Source organism: Talpa occidentalis, unplaced genomic scaffold (genome assembly GCF_014898055.3).
Source record: "Talpa occidentalis isolate TD23 unplaced genomic scaffold, MPIMG_talOcc4v2.1 talOcc4.4, whole genome shotgun sequence".
NCBI classification, from domain to species: domain Eukaryota; kingdom Metazoa; phylum Chordata; class Mammalia; order Eulipotyphla; family Talpidae; genus Talpa; species Talpa occidentalis.
Genome location: NW_023604295.1, coordinates 2,077,152 through 2,099,048, shown reverse-complemented (window position 1 = coordinate 2,099,048; position 21,897 = coordinate 2,077,152). Strand labels below are relative to the sequence as shown.

General features: G+C 58.6%; 1 protein-coding gene across 2 annotated transcripts in view; it reads left to right on the top strand.

Annotated features, from left to right (window-relative positions):
• The window catches only part of BACE2 (beta-secretase 2), a 53,874-nt gene that overhangs the window by 8,966 nt on the left and 23,011 nt on the right, over window positions 1-21,897 (top strand). For both annotated transcript variants that reach the window (XM_054700261.1, XM_037524926.1), the window contains exon 2: window positions 17,513-17,601. In XM_054700261.1, the coding sequence (XP_054556236.1) occupies window positions 17,513-17,601 (89 nt within the window). The remainder of the gene's footprint in view (window positions 1-17,512; window positions 17,602-21,897) is intronic.

Sequence of the window (21,897 nt, the reverse complement as noted above, 5' to 3'; positions counted from 1 at the left end):
AGCGCAGGGTTAACAGTGTGGAAGCCTGGGACCCAGCCCGGAGCCCAGGGTGAGGTTCTGGCACCAGCTGAGAGTCTGCCTTTTGTCTCGCTCCCGGGCCCCCCTGGCTACCCGCCCAGCCGGCCGGAACGCCCTCGGGAGGCCTGCGGAGGCCAGGTTCCCCTCTGCTCCGCCCGTCCGGGCCGTGGCACGTCCTTCCATTTTCCTAATGCCGAGGTTCAGGTCAGTGTCTCCTTGTTCTCTGCTGCAAACAGAAGCTTGTGTTCCAGAAGCTTCCTGGTACACAGGGTCTGGAAACGTGGAATGTTGTTCTCCAGGGAGAACAGCAGCCTCAGCAGCCAGTCTCTGCGCTGAAGGTGGCTCTTGAAAATGCCCAGCCTGTCCCATGCCAAGAATAATAATGACTCACTAGGGAAACAAATGGGCGAAAGTGACATCAGCACAAGTAGCACCTTCTGAGTGAGTGGGTTCCGCGGACTCCCCAGCTCTGTTGGGCTGATCCAGTTTTGGGGGTTCTTCTCCAGCCTGGGATCACCTGCTCGGGAGTCTGTGGTTGCTGGGCTGGCAGAGGCCTGCCAAGAACCGCACTTCCCTGCCAACACCAGCAAATTAGAAGTTGGTGGCCGTATTTCCAGTAACTTTGTCTCAGCGCCACCTCCCTTGGTGGTTATTTTTGCTGAAGAGCAGAGGAAATGGGATGGGTTGGCTCCTGCCTCCCTCGGGGCTGGGAATAGGGGCAACACGTCGGCCTCGGTGGTTTTCAACCCTGGCAAATTGTGCCCTCTCAGGGACATTTCACAATGTCTAGAGACAGGCTATGTGGTCACGAGTTGGGCCCACCAGCGTGCGGTGGGTGCAGGTACAGGACGCTGCTCAACACCCTGCAAGACGCAGGGCAGTCCCACAATAAAAGAGCACCTGCCCCCCCAAACGCCAGCGGGGCCAGTGGGCAGAGAGCCTGGCCGCAGCTGTCGCGGGCACAGTGCGCTGAGCCGTCCTCACCTTGGGACTCCCTGCCAGAGGCAGTAGCGTGGGAACAGCTAAAAGCACTTCTGACTGGAGTGCCAGGATTAAAGAGATGAAAGAACTTTGAACTTGACTCAGAGGATGGGCTTGCGCTCCTTCCATCGCATTAAGCACCTGCATGGCCAGGCCTGTCCCTGCCGGGAGTGCTGTCCTCGGCCAGAGGGGCTGGAGAGAGCCGGCGCGCCCCTGGGGAAGCCGGACTGTGAGAAAGCGAAGGGACCCTGGGAGCAGCGCTGTGAGTAGCGCAGTCTGGACAGGGTGTGACCTTAGGAAGGATGCTTCCAGAAGCTCCGTCTGGGCAGGAGAGTGTGAGCCGTGACCGGGAGACCAGAGGACTCGGCCTTCAACTGGGGGGACTGTCCCAGGCAGGGAAGAGCCTGCGTGTGGGCGGGAGAGGCTTTGCATCAGCTCCCCTTCACTTGTGCCTTGGGGTTGGGGTTTATCAGAACAAAGACTTCACCGAGAGCTCGCCCCGGCCGATACTCTCTGATACTCCGGGGATGTGTGCCCAGGGGGCGAGGCGCTCGGGGAAAGCGTGTTAAATGTGATTGGCCTGAGGGAATTTCGGAATTAAAGCAGAAAATTCCACTCGGAGCTCAGCCTGTGTCTGCAGCGGTGTCTTTGGGTGGTTTCCCATCAAAACAGACTGAGCCAGAAGTGAGTGCTTGGGCGGCTGACTGGGGGCTTCCCGGGTCAGGAGGAGAGGCAGGTGAGGTGAGAGGGAAGGGAGTGTGTGGTGGGGAGTCAGGTGGGACGAGGAGGCCGCCCCAGCACCTCTGGCAGGATGGAATGACTGGGCCATCCTGGAAGGCGAGGGGGGTGCGTCGCCCACCCCCGCCGGCTGTGGCGGGGGCTGCTCCCAGGGCGGCCGCCTCCTGCGCACCTGTGTCCCTGCCCTGTGGGGAGGGCCCTCGGGGCCGCAGGTGGGCACTGGGTCAGGTGCGCGGCCAGCTGGCGCCAGCACATTCTCTGCACTGCCACCTCCCTGCTGCCTGGACCGGCTGGCACAGGCCAGGCTGAGGTTTGAGGAATGAAAGAATGACGTGTCCTCCCCATCCTCACCTCTGCACCCCACGCAGCCCCCTGAGTGGTCCCGAGTGTGCCCCGCTCTGCCCTGGGGGGAGCTTTCCTCTTGGAGAAGGTGCGATGTGTGAGCAGGAGCAGGAGAAGCGGTGGGGGCGGCAGGCTCTTCTGTTTGAGGTTAAAAACAACCACAGAACCTCCTTTGAAGAGCGAGCACTCGAGAGCGGGACTTTGAAAGCCTTTCAAGTGACTCTCTGGCGACCTCGAGGCGGGCAAAGGTGGCCAGACAGGGACAAGCGGCTGACCCACCTGCACTTCCACGTAGCCCGTGGCTGAGTCTCCCCAAGTGCAGCTCGGGGCTGCAGAGGGGCTTGTGCTGACTGATCTGCTCTATTCTGTGCAGCGGCAATTCTTAAGCACCATGTTGGGGTTTTTTTAAATATTTTATTTTCTATAAATCTTACATCTGTGCACAATGGATGCATTTTCATTATGGTTATATTCCCCAGACAGCTGCACCCCCGCCTGTTTTGACTCTAGTCCTTCCTCTCCCCGCCCCCCTCGCTCCCCCCAGGGTCTCTGGTTTATAGTTGCTTGTTGTCTTAAAAAACAATGTTTTAAGAAATGTTTAAAATCTGGGTGAACAGGTACATTTGGACGCGTTCACCCTGCAGGAGGCAGGCACCTGGCTCACTCCAGCAGAATCAGGGCGCCTGGGTGCCCATGGGGCTCATCAGGTGGCAGCTCAGAGCCGGGCTGTCTCGAGGCGGTGGGCTGGGAGGGGGCCCTGCGCCCAGCACAAGCACATCTTGTCCTCCGTCTGAGGGAGTGTTCCCCTGGGCACCTTGCTGGCCAGGGCTAGGAGCCACTGGGCAGGAGAATGGAAAGTCCCAGGGCTGTGTTCAGGTCCAGGGGAGCCAGGGACCCCTCTAAGCCCCTGCTCCAGCCCAGCCTCAGCAGACATGCTGCTCCCTCAGGAGGCCTCAGCCTACCTACCACCTGCAAACAGACCCAGGCTGCACACAAGCCTGCCGGGACCACCTTCTCTGCCGGGACCACCTTCTCTGCCGGGACCACCTTCTCTGCCGGGACCGCCTTCTCTGCGAGGTCTTGGCCAGTGCAAGTTGTGACGCGTTTGGAGTCCAGGCCTTCAGTGAGGATGGGGCCCAATGACCCCTGACTGGTGTCTGTGTGAGAGGAGATGAGGATGCACAGAACGTGGGGGGTGGGGTGGGGCGCACACAATGAGGGGGCCCCCCGTGAAGAGCAGCCGAAGGACCACTGTCTGCCAGTCAAGGAGTGGGCAGGGAGCCAGTCCTGCCAACCCAGGATCAGGGCTTCTGCCTCAGGAGCTGTGGGAAGGAGGCCAGTGCATTCCTCTTCCTGCCCAGCTCCTGGGGGATGCTGCGAGCTTCTGGCCCCTCAGTTCCAGCCTCAGCTCCCCGTGGGGTCCCCTGTTCCCCACACCATGTCACATTGGCAGGAGCAGGGGTGGGGCCGCTGTGATCATACCCTCTCGGGCGTTGTATCTGGACCAGAGAACAGATTTGTCTTCTTGGGCCTTTTGTTCAGTAAACAAACATTCACATTAGTGGGGGCACCACCCCGGGCCCGGGAGGCCCAGGACCACCCAGCGCTTATCGGGCCAGGACCAGATCCCCGAGAAACACAATGAACAGAGCGAGGTTTGTTTTTCACAAATCAAGACACATCCACTTGGGGCAAAAGCATGAGGCGCAGGTGAATCGGAAGGTGATGGCATCTTCCACAGCCGGTGGTTCCGGGGCAGGTCCACCTCGCTGCTCGCCCCGCGCACCCCTGAAATGCCAGGTGGGCAGGCTGCAGCCGGCACTCGGGGAGGAGCCTGGGCTGTGACTGGCGCCTCGTCCCCGTGGGCTCCAGTCACCCCCTGGCCCAGCACCTGGGCGCCAGCCTGGCGGGGAAGGGCTTCTTCCGTCTGCATTTACACTCATTTCTGAAAAACTTTTTCCAAACTAGCAAACCCAGTATTTTTTTGCATCATTGTCCTTGATTAAAATTCGACTGTTGGGCCTCCCCTGGTGGCACAGCGGTTGAGCACTGGGCAGTGAAGCCACCCGCAGCCTCTATAGCACCAGTTCGCTCCCCCCGCTGCCCCCGAGGGTCCCACATGGTGCGCAGACCTCTCCTGCCGCCCGCTGCTCCCCTCAGCAGTGTACTTGGTCAGTCTGCCTGTTTTGCTCCCCGCTCTGGCTCTGGTGAATTCCCTCACCCTCCTGTGCTTCTGACTGTACCCAGTGCTTGTATAAATAAATAAACAAACAAACAAACAAATAAATAAATCTTTTAAATAAACAAATAAATAAAATTCGATTGTTTTCAAATTTCAGTTGGATGCTCGCAGGGCCAGTGGACGGCAGGTGTGTGGCCTTGCCAGACAGACCCCATCCTCGTGGGCTTTTATGTGGTTTTCAGTCTCAGGAAATTATGAAACCGTGTCATGTCATCGTGATCATGAATCATTAACCAGGTCTTTGTGGTCAGTGGCCAGGTGTGATGGCCACCGGTGTCAGCACGTCATGGCCAGGCAGCATTCGGTGGATGAGACAGTTGATAATGAGGCCTGTGATCGGCCCTCTATGGGAAGCCTGGGGGGTGGTTTTAATGGGGACAAGGCAGGAGACTGTATGACGATACCAGCATCTGGGATGATTCTGGGGAAGTGTCCACCACACTCACTGCCCGTGGGGGACACTGGTCTCTAGCAGGGTGCACAGCACCTCATGGAGAGGGCACTGTAGGGGTGGGGGGAGTTGAGCAGCTGAGTCTGCTGAGTTCCCCAGCACAAGCTCCCACACCTCCTGCTAACTGTCCACCCTAGGGCAGGGCCTGGTGCTGGACAGAACATCCTCCACAGACAGGAGGAGCTGCTGTATTGGCGCCTGAAGGGAAAGAGGTGCAGAACTTCCTATCACTGAATCCGCAGAGACGGGACCGCCTGTGGGTGGGCCCCACACCTGCTGATCGCCTATCACCCAGGACCTTGTTAAAATGTACATTCCGGGATCCATCTCTGGTTTGGAGATTAGTGTTTTTTTTTTTTTTTTTAAAGATTTACTTATTTATGCACACAAGAGCTGGGGTGTTGCCAGGGGTGTGGTGGTGAGAGGACTCACCAGAGACAGAGTGGGGAGCAGAACAGGCAGACTGACTGAAACTCACTGCTGAGGGGAGGAGGGGGGAGACAGGAGAGGTCTGTTGAGCCATGTGGGTCAGCCCCCTGGCTGGGGATTGAACCCACACTGCAATGGCTGCGGATGGCTTCATAGTGCTGTGACTTAACCCCTTGCACCACCAGGGAGGCCCCCCAAAATGCTAACATTTAAAAAAAAAGTCAAGATGTTACGTTAGAGAGCCATGTCATTGTGAAAAGTTCTATACAGCATCAAACATGTAAGGCTTTCTATACTGAATGTCCATTATCCAGCTCACCCATATGTGTACATACAATTTAAAAAAATAAAGGGAATGGCTATTTTTAAAAGGGGGGTGTGGGGGAGGCGGCCTGTGTGCCATCTCTCTTACGTGGAAGTGCAAAACCTGTTTGTGAGCAGGTGGGTGATCTTGGCAGAGGAGGGGACTGGTGATACAGCTCAGCCGGGGCCGGGAGCACTGTCCCCTGGGGTGATGGGGCTGGAACTTGGAAGACGCTCCTCCTGCATCAAGCATGTTGATGGTGGTACACAAGAACTCTTACATGTATGTCGGAGATTTTGCCACGGTTAATAGAATGTTGTAAAATGTTTTGGCCAAGGTTTAGTTTTTCCCATCTTTAGAATGTTCTGGAAGATTTCCGGGAGACCATTCTATAGCCTAATCAGGAAAACATCTGTATCTCACTGGCAGTGAAATGAAGGAGGGTCACGTCTGCATTTCTCTTTAGGGCCAGCCTCTTTCAAAATATCTGGACACCATAAAATGTGGAAATCAATGAAGGTTTAATGTCTTTCCTGAGAGGCATTTACTTGGAAAGACTTTAGAAAATCTTTTTAGCAAAGAATGCAATCTTCGATCGCCATATGCCTATTAAAATGCTTTTCTTTTTTAACCTCGTGGGTTTAACAAGAAAAAAACATCAAAGCCTTTTACACACCACATAGAAATAGCCTGTTTCTTAAAGGACTGACCTGAAATCCACAAAAGAGAGCAAACTGGGAACAGAGCCCTTTGTGTGACAGACCCTGTGCCGGGGCTGATGAGATCCGCAGGCGTGGAGGCGACACTCGACGGTGTCCCTGGAAGGCCCCTCGCTCCGCCCGGGGGTCGCTGGGGGAGTTTGAGATGGTGCATCGTTACGGGGTGATGCTGGGAAGTGTCTGTGTGGGACCACTTACGACCCGAGCCGCATTCTGCCTTCAGACACTGGGACTGGCAGGTGTTTGTGTTGCTAGAACGCTCCAGCTGCAGCCTCCCGGGCCGTCCGGCGGGCCCAGTTCTGAGCATCCTTTAGTTGTCCGTGGGCATGACTCAAAATCATGGACCCGGGCGGTAGTTCTTTGTCCTATTAGGAAATTTACTTTGCTAATTATTTTGTGTTTCACACGGCATTAAAATCAATTAGAGTTCCTTGACAGCTGTCATAATAAACAGGAAGTTATTGTTTTAAAGTCCACTGGGTGGCAGGGGAAGGAGCTTGGAAATTAACCTTCTGATTCTGTGGGCCAGCCTCAAATAAGCATCTATGCTTTGTTCCTCGCCGGCCCTGTCGCCAGTGCCACAGAGATGGAAAACCATTCTGGAAGAGAAGGCCGGCCTTGTCCAGACACCAGCGGGCGGGCTCCAGAGGGGCAGCGCTGGTCTCCACAGCCGGGGCGTGAGCGAGCTACTCAGCGACTGTTTATTGAAAATTAATTTTCTCCAAAGACGTAGAACAGGATTTTGAAGAGAGCTGTAATCTGTGGTGGGGCCAGCTCTGCTCACAATAGCCGGAAGCCGGAAGCTGCCCAGGTGACCACTGCGCGCTGCATGGACAAAATCAGTGTGTCTGCACCCCACGCGTGGCTCTTGATGGCGGAGAGCACCGTGTCTATGACAGCGCCCCGGTGGGCTACAGGCACAGCAGGGGTGTCCCGGCTGGACCACATGGGCATGTGGCCTACTCTCCTACTCTGTGCCTGCCTTGCTGACTGAAGTGAGGCCCCCTAGGGTCAGAGTGGGGGGAGGGAGAAAGCATCACGGGGCGCAAGGGATGGAGGTGAGGGAAGAGAGGAACATGCGCAAGGAAATGGAAAGCAACAGCAAGGGTGAGTGTGGGGGTCAAAGAAAGCAGATACTAAAATGCTGCTAAATCACAAAAAAAACACCACGCAATCCCCTCCATTCCGTGTGGGGTCGTGTCCAGCCTGCAGGTGGGCAGTGACCCTGCAGAGCTCCAGGGAGGAGGGAGGTCCAGGCCCCGACACCGTGGAGAAAGGGGCGCCTGTGCTGTCCCCCTCCTGAGGCTCCAGAGGGAAGCTCCTGTGGCCCTCAGGCCAGCCCAGGCTCAGGTCCCACCCCGGGAGCTTGGCTGCTCCGGCTGGGGGCAGAGAGCCAGTCCCTGAGACCAGCCACAGGTGCACCCCTGGCCACAGCCACGCCTCTTCGGGGAGACACGGGCGCTACGTAAGCGACGCCCTGCGGGAGAGAGGCCTCGGCCTGAGGGAACCTGTCCACAGGCTCAGAGTGACTGGACTCAAGTCTCCTGGGCCCGGGGCCTCAGTGACCTTGGGAATCTTTGTCCATTTGCTCCCCCTCCAACTCCCTCAGCCCCTGTCCAGCACCCACTGTGTGCCGGGCGCTATGTGCAGCTGGTGCCGTCCACGGACGTGGCGCTGGCGGAGGAGGAACACCAGCCGCTTCCAGAGCTTCTGGAGGCTTCCAGACACAGAGCGGACAGGAGGTGAAAGCAGAGGGGAAGGGAGTGAAGCAGGGGCGGAGTGGCCGTCCACTGGGGCAGGAAAGGATAGGCCGGTAGAACGGGGGTCCCTGCAGGAACTGTTGCAGCAATATGCAGGTGCCCCGACACTTCATGGGTCGCTCTGTGTCTCGGCATTCGGCCTCATCCACGCCGACATGGCCAGCTGCCGGGGTAGCCCCCAGGAGGAGGGCGAATACAGCTCTCCAGGGCAGAGGGCCTGCAGGCCAGCCGCACCGTCCAGACCACGGCAGCAGTAGGGGGGCTGGGAGGGATAGTTTGGGGGTGATTTGGGGCAGGTCGTGTTCTGCATGAAGATGTGTGAGAAGTCACACCTGGGACATGAGGAAAAGTCACACACGCAGACCCTTGCAGGACTAACGTACCCCCGTGTGCCCGGCACTGTCTGGGGGCATCACCCACATGTCATCTCATGTGCTCCTCACCCTGAGATTTCACTCTGCAGCTGAGGGCCCTGAGGCTCCGCAGCCCCTCGCTAAGCTCAGCCAGGGTTCCGGTCCAGACAAAACCCAGAAGCCGGTGTTTCTCTTGCTACTCAGTCTTCCCTGAGAGCACGCCGGGTACACCCTGGACTGTAGCTAGAAATGGACTGGAACCAGCAGCCTGCAAATGGACGTGGCTGCCCCAAGCTCGGGCATCTGCTTGGGCTTGTGGTCAGAGCTCCCACCACCACTTTAGAAGTCCAGCCTCCCTCTCCTCCAGCCTCCCTCACCTCCAGCCTCCTCACCTCCAGCCTTTCTCTCCTCCAGCCTTCTCTGCTCCAGCCTCCCCTGTCCTCCTGGAGATCTGGGTATTTGGAAAGCTTCAAAGCTCGGGCAGGGAGTCCTGCCCCCAGTAAACTCCCAGGACACATTTCACCAGTGGAGGGAGCGACAATTACCATGTCTGGAAGGATTCTGATTTGGGGGTGATTCTGAGATTCCCCCAACAGGGAGCCCCCACACTGATGCTTCTGCACCCAGATTCTGCTCTCCACACGCCCCGGGGACTGTCACCACTTCTGGGTCAGGTGGCTGAGCCCTGCCCCTCTCCAGCATCCCCGAGGTCGAGGTTTCCCCAGAAGGAGCCGCCCCCCCACCCCACCCACTGTGTGTTTCCAGGCGGAGCTCTGGCTGCGGGAGTCGGGCGCCCGCGGGGCCGGCAGGTGTGGAATCGGGCCCCTCTTCACTCGGTCTAACATCTGTGTCAAGTGGGACCCTCGGAACACCATTTTCCCCCTTTATAAAAACTACCCAAAGGTTAGATTGCGGAGAATCGCGCGTGGCAATTATTTTGCTTCCTCCAGCAAGACTGCTTGAGTAAATGAGATTCGTTTCCAGAAGGGAAGTGCTGGGAGGACCTGATGAGCGGCATCAGCGGCCGCAATCACACGTAACAACTGTGGGCAAACAGCCCCGGAGGAGCCGGCCGGGAGCGGCGCTGGGCTCTGCCTGCCAGCAGCCGTCAACAGATGGGCCGCTAATGTAATTAGGAATCCTTGTGTTAAATGAGCCATTATTTAAATTATCTGCTAATTTTCCTATCTATTAACCTGCTGAAAAAGAGACAGTGATATCTGAGAAGTCTCAGACTGCAGCCACCCGCTAGATGCACAGCCCGGCTCTGCTCCACGCACTTTACCTTCCTGCAGCCGTTAGCACGCGGCTTTGGGTGGGGTGATGGCCCAGTGCCTCCTCTGACGATAAGGGGTTCAGCGGGCCACCTCAGAGTCTGTGGAGGTTCGGCCAGGTGGCGGGTGCAGGTGTGGGCCGGGCGTGCAGCCTGGAGGTCTGCGTGTGGCGTGTCCGGCACATTAGGTCCGGCCCACCCGCCTGAAGCTTCCTGGCCCGGGAGGTGCTTAGCCATGCCGGTGACTCCCTTCTGGCCACCAGTCTCTGGGTGAGAGGATATCTGCTCTTTGGGGCACGTGAGTGAGTCTACCTTCCCGTTTCTCCTGCCCCAACCCCTGGTGGGGCAGCAAGGAGGAGCCGAGGACGGTGGGGCTCTTTCCTCCAGTGCTTTGGGGCGCTGTCGAGGAAGCAGGGTCTTCATCCGCCAGCTGTCGCTGCGCCCAGGCGCCTTCCCCTGCTGGCACTCGCGGTTCGCCATGGCCCTGAGGGCTTGGCCCCGAGCAGAGAAAGCCCCGGAAGCCGGGAGAGGCCAGGCGCGTGGCGGCCACCGCTTCCGCTGTCCGCTCCTTTCTGACTCGGCTCCCCGCGTATGCGGGGGTGGGGGGGGGTGTGGCCATTGAGCAGCTGGGAAGCTAAGGTTAGCCCACCCTTGTTGCTTCTAGAAAATCAACATTAATTCTCGCATGGAGGTATTCGGAGTTTGGCCTGGGAGCCCCTCCAACTTCTTGGAGGATTTGCCACCTTCACCTGTGCCCCCTGCGCCCGGGGGCTCTCGAGTATTTCTTCCCCACCTGACGGAGCAGGCGGTGAGCACATGTTTACTGACTGTCCTCACTCTGGGGGGCACCCACGGAGACCGCGGACAAGGCGGCGGGAGCTCCGGGAGAGAAGGCAGCAGCCTGGAGAAATGCGCGACAGGAAAGGCCCTCAGCCAACCAGGGCCTGAGCGCCAGGAGGGAGGGTAGGTGGCAGAGGGTGGGGGAGAGCCGGGAGGGGGTGCTCCAGGGCAGCCTCCTGGGTGGCTGGAAACTACTCTCAGGCTGCAGCAAGAGTGGGGGCTGCTTTATAACCACATCAAACAGGAGGAGGAAAATGAAATCTGCAGATGTGCCAGCTTACGAGTGAGTTCTGCCCAGGCAGAGCGCGCCTTGGGGATAAGACCCCAAGAACATTCCGGAAGAGATCTTCCCAGCGAAACTGTTAGAGTTGCATTGCTCCAATCCCCCCCTTGGCCAGAGGCTCCTTGTCCCGTTCGGGCACAGCCCCAGGGCCTGAGCTCAGAGTTCCCACCTGCTGCCGAAAGGAGCAGCTCTGCTCAGCACATGACCTCTGTGACCTCATATGACCGCTCTTCACCCTCAGAAGCTCCCAGACACTCAGGAAGGGAGCAGGAGCGGAGGAGAGGCATGAGCCAGACCCGGGCTGTGGGTGGTGGGCGTGCCTGAGCCCTGGCTGCTGACCTCTGACCTCCAGCCCCAGGCGCCCTCCACTCAGCAAGGTGTGAAGGTGAGGGGCCTGGCGGGGAGGCTGGACTCGCAGGTGGAGGGGCGTCTGCGCGCACAGTGTCAGGCTACCCCGGCTCAGCTAGAAGAGGAGGGGTCTGGGCAGACTAAGGGGGAGGGGCGGCGGGAAGCCAGGCCCGGGGCTGCCATGGCCGGTGCTGCTTGCAGCTGGACGAGGAAGCAGAGGGCTGGGAGGTGCCTGCAGGATTGTTGCTGGGAGTTGAGCTTGAGCAGCGTGGAGGGCCCGGGAGGAAGGGAGTGAGGGCTCGGCCTTGACCCTGCTGATGGCTGGGGAGAGAGGCAGTGGCTCTAGGGAGGGTTTGGGTTTCGATGTTTGTCGCCCCGCAGTCCCGGATGTCCGTGGGTCTGGACACTTGGCTCACAGGAGACCCCTGGACACGCTGCCCTTCCCCGCAAGGCCCTTAGTTCCGCCGGGCCCTGGACCCGCCTCCTCATCTCAGCTGTTCCTCTCACTGCCCTGCAATGGAGTCCCCGAAGACCCCCTTCTGCTATGCAAGGGTCCTCTGAGCCCCGAAGCTGGCTCAGGGCAAAAGAGTGACGATCCACAGCCCTGTTACAGGCCGGCCCAGGGGGTGCACCGGGCGTGGGGATCCAGGCAAGGCTTCACCAGAGACTTGCAGGAGGCAGCCAGTCCTGCCTGTTCCAGCGGGACTTGGAGCGACTCACCCTACTGGCTGGCGATCTCTGTGATGTCACCGCCTCACGAGCATAGAGGCCCTGGTCCCGGTCCGGAGTTTTGTACTCATTGCTCTACTCTGCAAGAAATGGGATGTTCTAGAGGAGACTGCTCAGTGTAGAGGCAGAAGTGGGGGCCAGGGGTCAGGACCCCAACATCTTGGGCCTGGGGCATGCTGCTTCTGGGGCACTTCTGTCCCCCTCACTGTCCCCCTTGCACAGCAGGATGGACTCTTTCTTCTGTGCTCCTCAGCCGTTCAGAGTTGTGCTTTGGAATTATAAAGCCCTTCTCGGGTCTGGGGTGCTGTCCGTGTCCCACTGCCCTCCTGGGCCCCACGCCTGTCTGGGGAACACGGGAGTGGGGGTGGCCTGGAAATTTCCGCTGGCACTCGGGGGCTGGAAGAAAGCTGCTCCCTAGAATCTTGGTTCTGGTGGTTTCAGATCATGTGCCACTTGCAGGCGAGTGGCTTGAACTTAACTTCCTGGGGCCGAGACGCCTGGCGCGTGAGGAACTGACTGGAGGAGCCAGTTCAGCTCAGTGTTCGCTCGTCTCGCCTCGGGAACATCCTAACACCCCCGGAGCGGGTCCTGTGCCCCAGCACCCACATTTGCCGAGTCTGTGCGGCCTCATTTATGAGGGGAGCAGCTCTCTCCTGAAATCACCTGTTCTAGGGGTGAACGGCCAAGCTGGCCGCCAGCTTGGGGGACCCCAGTGCTGAACTGGGCGTCCTCTGGACCTCGCTTCTGCAGAACCGATGCAGAAAGAGGTGGTGGTGCCACACACGCGGGCTGTTGTGTAAAATAATGCGGTTTGTGTCTCTGTCTCAGGCGACAGCCGCTGCCTCTGTGTCCCCTGCCCGCTCGGGGGCCAGTGTGCGCGTGGCACCGGGGAGGGCCGGCGCGTCAGAGGGACTGAGCAAGCGCAGAGGCTTGTGGGACTCCACACCCAGCAGAGAAGGAGAAATGCCTGCCCGGAGCCCGTCAGTGGGGCCATTATGCCCAGGACAATGGGCTTGTGTCTGCCGACCCGCCCGGTGGCCCGGGAGCCTTCCCGCTGTGGAATGCCGCTGAGGAGCCGGCCCTGGGCGGGCGCGGGCGCGTGGTTGCCAGAGAGACCCAGCAAAGGCCTGTGGAGCGGCAGGTCTCCAGGACCGGCAGAGGGGGCCGGCACGTGCAGGGCCTGCTGCCCTTGTTGGCCGTGTCTCCACGCCCTGTTGTCACCGTGCACCCCAGCTGTCCTTTTTTTTTAAGGGTGGCGGCTCCGACCCACCACATTCTTCTCTGAAAGGCCAAGATTTCCTGCTGAGTCTCCTGAGGATCCCTGTGGGCTGCGGGGTGTGTCTTTCTCCTCCACCTCTGTGCCCCACCCCAGCGAGGGGACAGCCGGGGTCACGTCTGCGTGTGGACAATAAGCCGGAGCGCGACAGGCCGCATCTGGGAACTTCTTTCCAAAGATGCGTGAGGGCTGGTTCCCACTGGCTGCGAGTGACGTGGTTCAGGAGAAACGTATACTTGGTTTTCTGTGCAGTTCCTGGCTCTTGCTCCTGAAACCCTGGGATTCCTACGTGATAAAGGCTCTTTTATTATTCGTAGCCAGTTTCAGCCACACCTCAGCCATGCCAAGAGCTGGCCTTTGGAAAGCCCCTTAAGGCCAGAGGGTTCCAAGGTAGACGCTTCAGGCTCACCCCCAGGGGCGGGGTAGGGGAGAGCAGAACCAAGCACCCTTGGCCAGTGAGTTACCGAGTCACCCCAGCTCAATAAGGCTCCATGAAATCCCCGCGAGATGGGGTTAAAACTGAAAATGTGACACAGGAAGTGATGGCGTTAAGCAGAATGTTGACGGCTGGATGGAAATGGAATCATCTCAAGAGGACTGAAGTTGAGGGGTGTTTTCACGAGCAGAGATTCTGATAGGCCTACCTGCTTCGAGAATTTCCCTGTGAGTTACTGAAAATTAAAGTGTTCGCGTTCTCCAGGCTCTAGGAAATTGCAAGCGGAAGCAATGGTCACCCTGGTGACGTACGACAAATGCCAGTCCTCAAATGACGTGATTTTTTTCAACTTTCGTTGGGGTTTTTTTCTCATCCACATTATGACGAAGGAACACGGAGCTCTGTGTTACTCTCGGCCCTGCCGTCCTCAGGAGCAGGCGCACACGGAGAGAGCACCCCGCCCCGGAGTACTAGCCGCCCTGGCCAGACCGCGGAGGGCCCCTCCCGGGTCTGCCTGTGGCTGACCCTCTGCACCTGCGAGATCACAGCACCCCGGGCGCCTCCGGTAACATCCCGGTGCCCACAAATTCACGCGGTGTTAACTGGACAGAAGGTCTCAACCGATAGTCAGAGGCAAAGAGTTTATGAGCGAATCAAAGTGAGGATTTGAACCTGGGAAGCCGTTTGACAGATTTTAATCTGCGAGAACCATTTCCAGTCAACACAGTTTGAATGTCGCTCTCGGAGGTGGAGCGGGGAGTCACTGACTTTAGAAATGTAATTATTCTTGGCAGGCGGGGCTTCTAGTTCTGCTTATTGCAACCTAAAGAAGTGCTGGGCCGAGGGGAGCGAGGCAGGGTTCAGTCGCCTCCTTTGTGAAACGGGCGGGCGCTGCGGCTGGGCGCAGGCAGACCCGGCCGGCTCTTCCCCTGGCCCTGGTCTTGGTGGGAAGGCCGTTTACCTGCAGGCAGCCGGTTTTGCAGCGCAGCTCGGCTGCAGCCTGGGCGGATGGCCTTGCTCTCCTGCGTGCTGGGGGGAGGGTGCCCCCAGATGTTTGACAGTGTGTTCACAGGAGCACCCCCTGCACATGATCAGGAATGCAGAGCCAATCCACTCCCAGCTGCGGTGTGGAGGCTCCAGGCTGCTGAGTACTCAGTATTTCAGCGGAGAGCCAGGTACTAGATGTTTCCGCGCGTGCCTGCTTTCTGTCTGCATTAGCCCAAATGTGTGTGTGTGGGGGGGGGGGCGAGAGTCGGCGGAAGCCCCGCCTCTGCCAGCAGGGGTGGCTGTGAGGGAGTGGAGGGTGGACTCACTTCCTCCGGTTGTGGTGTCGTGTCGGACCTGGGGTGTAGGAGTGGATGGTCTGTGCTGTGAGCACTCACCTTGTTCCCGGGCAGGGAGGGGGCACCCCAGGACTCCCAAACCTACCTGCTGGCACTCCAGGACCCCCAAAACTACCTGCTCTAAATAGGTCCTGCCATCCGCCGCAGCAAGACCAAACATACTCTTAAGACCTTCCGCGGCGAGGAACGTAACACTCCGTGCACAGTGGGGAGAAGAGAAGAAAAGGACAAAGGACAGCGTTTCCACACCAAGCACCCACAGCCGGCCCTCCCCTCGTGGGTAAACCAGCCCGACGGGGCGGCCCCGAGCAGGGCTGCGAGGCCCCAGAGCCAGCCAGGGTCTGAGGCCCCTCCCGTGGGACCCCAGGAAAGGGGCGAAGGCCCAGCATGTCTGGGACAGAAGGAGCAAAATCAAAATCAAGATAACAGCTGCCACGTGAGCCTCCCCGAGGGTCTCTCGCCCACGTCTGTTTCACGTGCCCCCCAGTCCCTGCTCCAAGCCCGAGGCCAAGCAGCAAGCGCGGCTTCTCCACAGGCCTCTGCTCCCCGCGCTCCCCAGCTGTCCGTCGTCTTCCTTCCCCAGGCTCCGCTCCAGCTTCTCCTCCCTGGGTGGGCAGGGGACCTGGAGGCTCCCCGTTCCCAGGGTCCAGCCTGTTACAACCTCACAGGTGCCCCCGGCCTGCCCCCGGCCTGCCCCCGGCCGCCAGTGGCGAAAGGACTTCCCTCAGGTCACCAGGGGGTCCCGCCCGGGGAGGCCAGGCTCTGGGGCATGGGAGTCCACACCCGCCGTGGTCTCCTGGCCCCTGCGGGGAAATGCCCCCCCCAGGTGCGGGGAGCCCTGCCCAGCCGGAAGCAGGAGCTGCTGCTGTTTGCCCGGCCTCCCCACGTGGGCCCCGCGCCTCCTCACCTGGGCTCCTCACGGTGTTTGTCCCCTGAGTGTTTCCTTTGTCCCAGGAGCAACTCGGCCTCTCTGATTCGACCTGGAAGAATCATTTAGCTTTTCCCTCATCAAAGACCCGTGTGCCCACCGCGTGCCAGGCCTGCAGGCACGGGGCACAGGGCAGTGGACAGTCCGCGGCCCTGCCGCGTGGGAGTGGGCGGCGGGTTAGAGGCGCCCAGGAGCCGGCAGGCGGGCGAGCTGGGCTGCGAGGACGCAACTGGTGACCTCCTGGGCCCAAGCCCCTGCTCTGCCCTCACCCCCGCCCCAGACAGGGCAGGTCCACCGCTCTGCGCCTCAGCTTCCCTAGCTATGAAATGGGGAGACAGTAACGCCTCCTTCGGGGGCTGTTGTGAAGAGGAAACAGGCTAATGTGAGGGAAGTGCTTCAGCTCCCGGCCCTTAGTCAGAGCTGTGAGCATCGCTGACCCGCCCTGCTCTTGGGCACCATTGCCTGTTGGGATGGCAGCCGGACAGACGGATCCTGAGGGGCAGCACGACGTCCTTGGTCACTGGGGGTCGCTGGTCACCGGGGGTCACTAGGAGTCGTTGGTCAATGGGTGGTCACTGGGGGTCATTAGTCACTTGGTGTAAATCACTGGGGTCATTGGGGTTCATTGGTCACTTGGTGGGGGTTACTGGGGTCACTGGTCATGGGGGGTCACTGGTCACTGGAGGTCACTGGTCCCTGGGGAACTGCAGGTCAAAACCACAAGATGTCATTCTGTAGAATGGACATAATAAAAGAGACCACAACACCCCATTTGGGGGAGCACAGGGAGCAAAGGAGCCCCACGGGGTGCTGACGCATGGCTCAGGGGCTGTGACTCAGCTCACCTCCCGGGGAGGCTGCTCAGCAGGTTTCTAAGACACATGAAACATTCACCTTCCCTGTGACCCAGCGTTTCCTTCCTGAGGACACACCCGGGAGAAGTGGAAACGTGGGGGCCGGCCGCCTTGCTCCCCGAGCCCGGCGTGGGAAGCAGGCTGAGTCTGGAAGGAGGAGACAGGCTGGACCCCATGCCAAGGAGGGGGTGTTCCTTGTAAAGAAAGGGCAGATGCAACGTGGGGGCGTCAGCCCTTAACGAAAGAAACCAGACATCCCCCGCCCCCCAAGTAACCAGCCCGCGTGGTTGCGGGCGCTGACGGCCAGGGCAGGACGCAGGAGGCCAGGGCCGGGCAGGGCCGGAGGTTACTGCTTCTGGGAAGAGGCGGGATCCGTGGAAAATAAATTCCCGTGTCTTGGTATCGAATATCTTGCATTTTTATTGTGTGTAAACTACACTCATTAAAACCGAAAGCCCCAAGTGTGACAGGCTGCTGGTGCTCTGCGTGAGGTGAGGGGCACAACCGTGCGGGGGCGTCCTCAGGGTAGCACCCCGCAGAGCGGGACTGAGACGTGGAAGATGGGGAGGCAGGAAGAGGGCGGCCCCAGCCGCGACAGGAGCCCAGAGCTTCAAGGAAACCTCCGTTCTCTGCCCGATTTTGTTTCCTTTTATTTGGGGTGTATCTGAGGCTGGACTGCACCCCCTCCCTGCCACAGCCTTTTTGGTGGACTGTGTTCAGATTTCAGATTTTTAAGTTTTTTTGAAAGCCGTCTAACCAATATAGGCTCTTCCCACGGGGCCGTGGCCGGGTAGTCAGCCCGTCAAAGGAGCCGGACGCGGCCTCGCAGGCACCTGACACCTTCTGTTTCCCTCCAACACCAAAGCTGCAGATCCTGGTGGACACCGGAAGCAGTAACTTCGCAGTGGCGGGCGCCCCGGACGCCTTCATCGACTCCTACTTCGACGCCGACCGGTGAGTGACCAGCGGGGCAGGCCGGGGGCCCAAGGGCGCCTCCGAATCCGCCGAGCGGTTCATTTCAGGCGGGCTGGTTTCTGTGTCTGTCTGTGTGACTGTGTGTTCCTAAGGGCACATATTTGTGTGTGCGTGTGTGTGTTGTGTGTACATGTCTGTATTTGTGTGTAATGGTGAAGCAGTTAAAATGCAGTGCAACGATTGTATATGAGTGTGTACATGTGCGTGATATAGATGTTGTGTGTATTTGTGTATTTTTGTTGTATCGGTGGTTAGACATATACATTTGTGTGTTTCTATAGATATTTGTGCATATGTGTATGTATGTGTACATGTGTACATTGTGTCATGTAGATGCATGTGCGTATATGTGTGCACGTGTGTATAGGTGTGTGTATACCTCTACGTGTGTGTGCATGTGTGTTTATGAGTGTGTATGGACAATGTGTAAGTGTAGAATTGGTGTGTGGACATTAGTGTATATGCGTGTGTGTAGGCATTGGCGTGTGTAGACTTCGTGTGCGTAGATGATGTGTATGCATAGCGTGTGTGTGTAATATCTGTGTATGTTAGATGTTGGTGTGCATGTGTGGGTAGATATTTGCATGCATGTATAGAATCTGGTGTGTGTAGGTTTGTGCATGCAGCTGTTAGCATGTATGTGTGGACATTGGTCTGCGTGTGCTGAGGTTGGCGCACATGTGCCCACATCTGAGTCTGTGTGCAGTGTCTGTGTGGGGACGAGCTCTTTCCCGGAAATGCATCTTCCCAGCAGCCCTGGTGCCTTCTCTGGAGGCCGCCCACTCCGCGCCACGTCAGCGTGGGCCTTCAGTGTCCCGTGGACTTAGGGAAGTGCTGCCCGTGGTGTCACTGAGCCCCTGGTCCTGGGGTGGAGGCTGGAGCCGGGAAGGACCGTGGGCGTGAGGAGGCCTGGGAGGCTGGCTGCCTCCTCTGTGTGGCCCAGGGTCCAGAAGGGGTCAAAGTGGGTCATGGAGACCGTTTCTGAGCAGGGAGGACTTTCTGGGGTTTGGAAACGAGTCCCAGCTGTGAGCACAGAGCCTTCAGGCCTCAGAGCCAGCCTCCACGCCCGCCAAGTGGGCCCTGGTCAGCCTCAGCGGAGGGAGGGGCAGCCACTGGCTTCCCCTGTGGGCCTGCAGCTGCCCCAGCGCCGGGCGCATTTTCATTCCACGTCTGTTTTTGTCACCCTCAGATTTAAACTCCACAGACAGAGCTAGCCCGGGACACGGGGTGTGCCTTTCAGGGTCTGAGCTACCTGCAGACCCTTCTGAGAACCCCCGGCCAGTCTGCTCAGCCTGACGGGCCCATCAGGGTCTTCTGCTCTGGGGAATAAACCCAGCTTCCATCGAGCAAAAGCAGGAGGTTGCATAGCGCCAGGAAACGTGTGACCGTGCGGGTCATTTCCACAGGCTGGAGCCTGACGTGTGGGGGGTGGGGAGGGCGGAGGCCAAGGGCACCATCGCATGGCCCCAGGTGTGGTCTGCCGCGGCCTGGGCAGGAGTGCCAAGCCCAAGCCGGGCGAGGGCGGCAGGGCGTGCCATCACCCTGCTCTAGGACCTTCCGGCTCCGTGTCGGACTCGCTGCGTGGCTGCCCGTCGCACGTGTCCTCCTCGGCCCCCGGGGAGAGCGCCTGGCCAGCCACCTCCATGCCCAGCAGCCAGGAGCTTCGAAGCTTTGCTGTGACCTGTGTGCGCCGAGTGGGGGAGGGGTGTTTCCCGTGTGAGTGTGGGTGTGTGGGGGGGGTTGGCTTCCTCCAAATCCTCCGAACTCCCCAGAGAACTCGGGGCTCCTCCCAGTTTTCTGCACTCAGGAGTCTCACCTCTGCCGCCTTTGGGGACAAGCAACCTGAGCAGCAACAGGCCCCACCACGTGCAGGGGAGCCCCGGCGCCGCCGGGCACCTCCAGCCCTCGGCTTGTCCGTCATCCAGGCCCTGGCTGGCCTCTGCCTGTGGACGGCTGGCGTCTGCCTGGTCCCTCCAGAGCATCACCCTGTGGAGACCCCACCGGCTGATAAATAGGATTGAAGCTGGTTCGCTGCTCACAGCCGGCTGCGCCACCCCCAGCAGCCTGGTTTGGGCCCGTCCCGCTACAGCAGACCCAACTGTGGGCGCTGCGGGGCCCAGGAGGCCCCCTCCACCCTGACCGCTTCACCCCACAGACTTCACCAGAGACAGGTTCGGGTGTTCAATGAAGACTGATGCTATAGGAGCATTTTCTAGAAAAAAAATCTTCCATTTTCTAATAGTAGTTGTAGATTGAATAATGGCGCGAGGGATGAGATAATGACAGCAGCAGCAGCCGTCTCTGGGCGCCCGCTGTGCTCGAGGCTCTGTTCTGAATGTCTATGCTATTAACTCTTCACCGTCCGGAGGAACCCCGGGGCGTGGTGCTCAGCTACCCCACCTTTCAGTTGTGGAAACTGAGGCAAATGCGGGAAATAGGTCGGCCCAGGCCACGAGGCTGGCGATGGAGCCCGTGTTGCTTCATCGTGACGCCCGCGGCTGCTGCTGTTTTCCACCCCAGTGACCCCTGAAACACCACGGAGTCATAAAAAGGAATTCGTAGGCAAACCCTGAGATTAACAGAGCGGGGCAAGTCTTTATTTAGAGGGTGAACAGAAATGCATTTAGAGGAGAAAGAACGGAAGCAAGGGCCCAAGGCAGCAGGGCCAAGGAGGGGCAGGGACGCGGCCTGGGTCTGTGTCTGGGGATATTTAAATCTTTTTTCTCTGTTCTTTTTTTAAAAAGATTTATTTATTTATGCATTCAAGAACTGGGGTACAAGCCAGAGGTGTGGGGGTGAGAGGATTCGCCAGAGACAGAGCTGGGAGCAGAACAGGCAGACTGACTGAAATACACTGCTGAGGGGAGCAGCGGGCGAGACAGGAGAGGTCTGCTGCGCCATGTGGGTCACCTCCCTGGCCGGGGATCGAACTCATGCTGCAGTGGCTGCGGGTAGCTTCATAGGTTGTGTCTTAACCTCTTGCACCACCAGGGAGGCCCCTTGCTGCTATTTAACAAAAATATGTGCAGCCCACCCGCTCCATGTGCCAGATCCTGCAGCTGCTCTGGCATTCAGACAGGGCACCTGCCGGTCCTCAGGCACCCGCGCTCCCAGCCCTGACTCTGCGCTTTGCCTGTTAATGCCTGGCAGGCCCTCAGCATCCGGCCAGGTCCGTCCACTCCCGTCTGCACCTGCCCTTGCCCAGATGTATGTCCACCCAACATTCACTGTGCCACGTTCACTCTAAGATCTGAGTTTACTTAGAAAGTAAATAGTTACACTAGCGAAAAGGGCGAGTCAATATTAAGTAATTATCCAAGCTAAACATTCTTATTTTACCTTCCATTCTGAACTTAGAACAAATGCAATTGCTCCAAAATTAGTGCCAGACATTTCTGAAATAACTTCTTTTTCCCGATTATGAAGTTATCTCCGTGGAAAATGGGGACGGGCCTCGCCACGGGAATGAGTCTCCCACTGCCCCCACCCAAAGGTAGTCGCTCTCGACGGATGGAAGATGCTCTTGCCTGAATGTTTTCCTTTCACCTTAATGTTTTCCTTACGACACTAAAATATCTTAATAAGTAGCATTTCTGCGTGGGGGGAGTGTCCTGAGGGTCCGTCCTCAGGGCGGCCCTTACCTTTAGCATGTTCAATGCTTGGGCCTCCCTGGTGGCGCAGGGGTTAAGCCTCAGCGCTGTGAAGCTATTGCCAGACACTGCAGCACGAGTTCAATCCCCGGCCAGGGAGCTACCCACATGGCGCAGCAGACCTCTCCTGTCTCCCCGCTGCTCCCCTCAGCAGTGGATTTCAGTGGATCCGCCTGTTCTGCTCCCCACTCTGTCTCTGGTGAGTCCACTCACCCCCCGCACCTCTGGCCTGCACCCCAGTTCTTGTATGCATACATAAATAAAAATAAATCTTTAAGAAAAAAATAAAAAGAAAGAGGTCATATCATGTGTGATTACTTTCCTCTGACCCCGGACAAGACGGCACTGGTGGCGTGACGCTGCAGCAGAGACGTCTATCATGTCTTGCTGTTCAGAGACTGGCCTGTAAAGTGGGGTGAGGGGAACCTGCAGAGCAACAGGAGCATTTCACGTCAGGCTGCTCCATGAGTTGACTCTGCTGTTAAGAATTTGAGGTTTTCCCAGGAAGGGCGCGGTTTGAATGCCAGATGTTTGCCGAGGCTGCTCCTTGGTTCCTGCCTCCACATGATCCGGGTGGCACCGGAAGAGTGACTGACCGTGGGACTGACACCCCCGGGCCTGAGGG